This window comes from Benincasa hispida, chromosome 2 (genome assembly GCF_027475165.1).
Source record: "Benincasa hispida cultivar pf3 chromosome 2, pf3_genome.v1.1, whole genome shotgun sequence".
Classification (NCBI taxonomy): Eukaryota; Viridiplantae; Streptophyta; class Magnoliopsida; order Cucurbitales; family Cucurbitaceae; genus Benincasa; species Benincasa hispida.
Genome location: NC_143479.1, coordinates 66,695,372 through 66,702,452, shown reverse-complemented (window position 1 = coordinate 66,702,452; position 7,081 = coordinate 66,695,372). Strand labels below are relative to the sequence as shown.

Below are 7,081 nucleotides of genomic sequence, written 5' to 3'. Positions count from 1 at the left end.
TGCTTAAGGACAAGTGGGAGATTGTTGGATTTGGTGTCTTGAATCTCATATATCTTGTACTTTATAAAATATATATATATATAAAATAAGACATATTTTATTAACATTTAGACTGCAGTAATTCAATCAAATAAACTAAGATCCAAGGTTATATTATAAAACTTAAAACATGTATGTAGTTGACATACATGTGGATCATGTTTAAGTAATAACCTAAATGATCTATAGTAGATGGATAAGGCTGGGTACCTTATCATTGTGACATTACGAATACGACCTGCTTTGTAGTTGTTACAATTGTTGTAAAGTGCTACAAATGATTTGATCCTGATCATTTATGTGGAGATATGTGAGCGGGGGTATTCTATACAAAGAGTTTGTATAAGACTGGACCACGAAATGAATAGTCTCTCTATATAACACCGTTACTATAAGAGACTTACATTTCACTAAGATGACCATAGGTGACCTGACCTTAATCTTGTGTGAGTTGTGAACTTCTGTTTATGACGGTATTCCTTTTATCTGTATGGGTGAGAGTGGCTATGTTAGTTGACTCAACATGCCTACCATTTTGGGGATTTGTCTGAGTAGGGAGCTAGGAACACAACTACAAAAGATGGAATTCACTCCTTTCCGACCTTAGGGAAAGTAGATAAATTGCTCCCTTAATAGTTGATTCCGGATCTTGAACAATGAGACCTCAATCTCTCACTGGCTCGAGAAGTGTCAGTTTATAGTTGGACTATAAACCGTTTGTTCATTACTTAGGAGTTAGATGTAACTACAGGGGTAAAACGATAATTTGACCAAACTATAGTTATGAGCAATTTGTGAAGGGTCGACTCAATGTTGATTAGTTATATCCATGGACACAAAAATATATCTTAGAGTGCGAAGAGTGTAGTTATCGAACTTTAGTGGAGTGACCAGTAGTTAATGAACATTGATTAACTTAATTAAAAAATTTAATTAATTAATCTTATATCATTGGAGTTTCTAATCTGTAGGTCCATAAGGTCCCCTTGCTAGCTCGCCAAAGGATAGTAATGAGGAATGATTTGAATTGTTCAAATCACTTTAAGGAATTTTATATTAATATGATTAATATATAATGTTGTTAATTATAGATTTGATCTATAATTCTAATTATGTAAGAGAGAAATATTTGAATGAGATTCAAATATTAAATTTATATGAATTTGATTCATATAGAATCACAGTATAAGAGAGATGTATTTGAATGAGATTCAAATATTAAATTTATATGAATTAGATTTATAAAGAGATGTATGCATATAAATATGTGATATTTATATGTTACTTAATTAACTCTATATTAAATATGATTTAATATAGTTATTTAATTGATATATTAATTGATTAATTAATGGTTAATTAATTAATTAACAAATGATGGAGAATGGAGGCTAGTACAAATATGTGATATTTATGTTAATTAATTAACTCTATATTAAATATGATTTAATATATAGTTATTTAATTAGTATGTCAATTAATTAAATAATGGTTATTTAATTAATTAGCTTTAAAGGTGGAAAAGGAAAAACTTGGAGAAGGGGTTAACCCTTCTCCATATAAATACATTTTTATAGCCCATTTAGGACAAGGGTATTCATTTGATGAATTAATCTAGCCTCCATAAAACATCCTCTCTACTCTCTCAACAAATTCTCTCTACCTCTTCCATGTGTTAGAGACCGCACTTCTAATAGACCTTGAAATCCAAGAGAATAATAAGGTAACTCTTATGGTAATTTCCTTGTTAGTTAAAGAGGCGTTTGTGAGAAAAGGGAGAGGAAATCGTGAAGATCAGGATTCGACAAAGGTGAGATCCTTTTTCACTTCTCTTCCTCTTTAGTAGTATGCTTAAATTTGACGTTTATCCTCTATTTTTATGAATAGTTCACTATTTTTTTTCTATAAAATCGATTTTGGAAATTGCACTGCGATCCAATACTTCTGTAGGAATTTAATTCCCTTCAAAGTCGCACCTCAATAAAGGAAATAATCACGGAATGAGCCCGTCAAAATTTTCTCGATAAGAAAATAATATTTTGCAAGAAAACAATCTGTTGTCTGAAACACTTTATTTGAGACAACGGTAGAAACCAATGGCTTAGAGAAATATAAAGCCAACCAAACAAATCTCCAACAAGTACCTATCTTACCATACTTTTAAAATCACACAAAAATACACGACATCAATGATTCTCATGTTTCTTTCTTATTTTCTCTTCTTTGTTTCTGTGTATAGTGGTTTGAGCTACACAATGTTTAAGTTGGATAGTTGTATCTTGGAGAGGAAAAATCAGAGATTATCAGTTGCACTAGTGGTCATAAAGGAATACAATATACATACTACAAAGGGTTAAATGGGCAAGATACTCGCACCTCAACCTAATTGTTTACGTATTTGTCATTTCTCATTATTTACTTCAAGTTTCTCTGTTATTTGTAATTCTTCCAACAATACTTATGATGTTGATCGGTAATTATACAAATTAATAGAAATAAACTATGAGGATGTAATAGACAGTTAATCATTCATTTAACTTTGAAGATTTTAGAGTACATTTGAGTTAAGTGGGATTACTAAAAAAGTGGCCACTTGGAGCTGGAGGGGCTCTCATGTTCATAACAGTTTCATTATTGAAACACTCAATATGATCATAATAACTTGTGTTTGGTTGGTGACTCAAATTAGTTGCTGCTTCACCATTTTGTCCCAACCAAAACATAGAAGCCATTGGATTTGCACCGTAAAGACCATGATTATCATACCCATTATAGTAATTGGCTGACGATGCTTCAACTTCATATCTTCTCATGGTGTTTTCTTTGTTCAACACCTCCATTCTTTGGTCTTGATGGGTTATGGTCTCATTGAAATGTGGTGTGTAATCAACAACTATAAGATAAAATTGTATGGAAATTACAAACGTTCTAATAAATGTAAATTTTTTAATTTATTTGTATCTACTTAGCCATGTAATATTGTAAATATATTATTCATCTCATAGAGCTAGATTCGACCCTCTAACCTCTTATTAAAATGTATATGTGGCAATGTTTTAAATTGAAATACGTCGTCGTTAATTAGGGTTAATGTAAAAAATATAACTACCAATAAATCAAAACTCAAAATTTAAGCACATGTTGAAATTTGTGTCTTGAGATCACTAGATAGATTGATCATAATACAAAGTAAGAAAAAAATGTTTAATTTAAAAAAACAAATATATTATCTCAATTGTACTTAGTTAAATTCAGTTTAAAATCAAAATTTCATCAATAACTTAAAGATTCATGTCTCACAATTGCAATCAAATATACATCTAAAGTATGAAGACCAAATTGTTTTAAAAAGAAAGGTTACAAATCTAAAAAATTCTAATATATATTATACAAAAACTAACAATATATTTTTACTAAACTTCTAAGCAAAAAAGCACTCAATTATTAAGTATAGAGAAAATGCATACCTGATTTTGGTGAAGATAGGCTGTGAATTGCAATAGCTGAAAGATGAGGTGGAAAAGAAGGGATTTTGAACCTTATTTCCTCAAATTGAATAGAAGAAATTTGATTATTGAAAGCAACTTCTGAAGGGAAATAGGAGAAATTTAAAGTTGGGAATGGCCTTTGGCTCAACTCAAACAAATGCTTATCCTTATCTTTTAGTTTTTGATAGTGTTTATCCAACACTCTTGGAGGAAATACAATGCAATGTCTCCTAAAAATTTGCAACCAAAACATAAATCTCGATTAACTTTATAAACTTATTTTGATGATTAATTCATCTAATTAACCAAAAACTGCAAAAATAAACCTGTTTACGTAAGCTTGGCCTTCCGTAAAGTCCGATCCATCAGTCCACTGTGTGTGTTTCCGTGGCTCGGGTTCGATCTCCTTGTAAAATTTTGGCGGATGATTTAACTGCATAATTTAGTTAAAAAAAAAAAAAAAGCAAAGAGGGATAAAATGTAAACAAACCATGTATTTAGCTAGAAACACTTCATCTTACTAAATCCATACCCAAGATAACTGACATCGTAATTGACCGTCATCTTATAGTATGAAAATAGAAGTAATAGTTAAATACCTCTACTTCCAAGATTCCTGGTTTGTTTTCTTCCAAGAAAGCTTGGATTCCTATGATGTTAGACCATTCAATTTCAATTTTTTCTTTCAACCCACTTCTCAAAATCTCCCACACCAGCTGCCTCTTTGCAAAATAGAACTTTGCCACCAAGTCACCTTCATTTCTAGCCACTAACTGAAGTACCATAAAACAAACACAAAAAGAAAAAAAAAAGAAAAAAAAGAGGATCTTCTTTACAAAGTTACCACATAAAATCACCATATTATCAATAGTTGCATATAATCTTAACATTTATAAGTCAACCCATCTTGCGATTTTACGAAATCAAATTGTCGAACAGCTTCGAGGATTCGATAAAATTATAATTACCTGCCAGGACCCAATTTGAAGCATCAATGCACCTAAAATAGAGGCCTTCAACCTTTCACCATCATGATGATCAGTTCTTGCTTGTGCTGCATGGTTTATCCTCTTCCTTTTGGATAGTGTGCTTCTTTGCATTTGTTTTAGCAAAGAGGGTGAAATTTGAAGCTTTAATCCAATTGCAGGCAACTTCATGAGAGTTTCCATCAACTCTTCCTACCAACAAAAAAAAAAAATGAATATTTTTTTTTCAATAAACTACTAGGTTGCTTGAAAACTTGTAGAAGAGCTAAGGAGTGACTACCGATTACATAGAAAAAAACTACATTTTAAGTAGTATAAATATTCAACCTCTAACTTTGATACCATGGTAAAACATCATCCAATTCATAGAATTTTAATAATTTATAGGTTAAATTACAAATTTGGTCCCTATTATGGTTAGGAGAAAGTTAGAGTTTAGTTCGTATGATTTGATAAAATCTCATAAATAGTTTCTAGAATTTGATATATATAAAATCATATCGTCGTAGTCCCTATCGTAGGGAACGAAGGTTCTATCAAAACACGTGGCCAAATTCAAATTATAAATTATAGAGATTAAATTCTAACGATATTTACAAATTAACCTCATTTAAATTTTTATAAAACACTATCAAAACCCATTTACAGAAGAAGGTTTTAGAAGAGAAGAAAATTTATGAAGACACAAGAAGGCTTAGGAAAACCTGTTGTTTAGTTTCTGGTGTGCAATGGTGAAGCCTGTGATTAACAGCAAGAGTTGAGAGATGATGATCATTGAAAAGATTGGAATTCAAATGTTGAGAAAATGGAGTTGAGAATGATCCATTAAAATGTTGTTCTTCCTTATCCATTAACTTTTGTTATATTAATGGGTAGAAGCTTCTCCAGAGATTGAAAGATTTGGTGTCCAAAGTATGTGTATTTATGTGTGTGAACAATCTATAAAGTTATATTTATATATTCTTTTAAAAAGAAATGTTTTCATAATCAAATAAAAAAATGAATGGAATGTTGTTTACTTAATTTAGTGGCAGATAAAGTAATACATATTTTGTTAAACTTTTTGGTTCTATGTATCCATACAATCTCTGTATTTTATAATTTTCTTAACAAAAGTTCTGGAATAACTTTAATTTTGTGTTCAATTAGGGGTTGCTTAGGATGCTGTGTTGAATTTTATGTCCAAAATAGACAATATCATACCATTGTGGAGATAGTTTGACGGTAATTGTCTCTAATCATCTATTTTTTACCAATGATTCAAAAACTAAGTCAAATTTTGAAAACTAAAAAATAAAAGTAGTTTTTAAAAAACTTATTTTTGTTTTTAGAATTTGGCTAAAAAATTAACCATTGTACATAAGAAATATGCAAACTGTGGCAAGAAATTTGGAGGAAATAAACTTATTTTTCAAACACCATAAACAAAAAGCGAAATGATTACCAAACAAGGCCTTAGTTTTCAAAATTTGGCTTGGTTTTTAATGTATTGATAAAAAGTAGATAACAAAACAATAAATTTAGAGTTAAAATGTGTATTTATAGGCTTACTTTTCAAAAACCAAAAACCAAAAAACAAATTGTTACCAAACGGAGCATTAATGATTATATAGTGAGTTGATTTCAAGCATTTGGTAGCATAATATTATATAAAACTGACAATGTTAAGATGGATACTAAAAAGTATTTGAGGTATTGACTTGAATTAAGTTGAGTTGAGCTTTTAACTCAACTCGACCCATGAGTTTTATAAGTTTGTGTTAAATAATTCGACTCCAATAACTTCAATAGCGTTCACTATTGAAATTTGCACATTAATTGAGACACTCAATTTTTCCTCTTTCTCTCTCTCCCTCTCTCCAATGTTTCCAATTACTCCCCCCACTGGCCATTGACAACGACCAACTCCGGTGATAATCATCATCAATGACATGATCCGACAACCACCTCCGGTGTCCAACTCTTGGCGATCATCTCCAGCGATCAACTCTACCTTCAATGACAGAGTGGCAACAACCACTGTAGGTACATACTTTGACAACCACCTCCCGCACTCGAACTCTGACAATCACCTTCAACGATTACCTCTGTTGAAGACCAACTTCGACAATCATCTCTAGTGACCACTTTTGGTGTTTAACTCCACGCGAATACCACCTCCATCGATCAACTTTGACGATCACCTCCGGTAACTAATTCCGACCATCAACTCCATCGTTCATCTCCAACAACTAACTCTAACGACCAATTCAAAAGATTATATACTCCAAAAAAAAAAAAAAAACAACAACAACAAAAGCAAAACAATTGGTTGGTTAAATGTTTTTAAATACAAAATTGAAATTATTAGGTCATGATGCTTAATAGTCATCTTATATAGTAGTTTATATCCTCATGACTTTAGTTTTAGTTTCACACGAAAGGTCTCATACGATTGGTGATCATTGTTCTCTCCTATATACTCACGAGCTCATCCTTTTATCTAACTAATATGAGGCTTTGATTGTATTCTCGACACCAACATACATGCATAATAAATCCTAACCTACAATTTAAAATAATGCCATA

General features: G+C 31.0%; 1 protein-coding gene across 1 annotated transcript; it reads right to left on the bottom strand.

Moving 5' to 3' along the window:
* Window positions 1–2,550: 2,550 nt before the first annotated feature.
* On the bottom strand, window positions 2,551–5,393 carry LOC150038099 (uncharacterized). The gene is made up of 6 exons (XM_090311237.1): window positions 5,218–5,393; window positions 4,496–4,705; window positions 4,127–4,300; window positions 3,854–3,960; window positions 3,507–3,757; window positions 2,551–2,932 (listed from the first exon to the last, which is right to left on the bottom strand). Exons 1-6 carry the CDS (start codon window positions 5,362–5,364, stop codon window positions 2,604–2,606), a joined length of 1,218 nt encoding a protein of 405 aa, XP_090167363.1. The 5' UTR covers window positions 5,365–5,393; the 3' UTR covers window positions 2,551–2,603.
* Window positions 5,394–7,081: the final 1,688 nt, after the last annotated feature.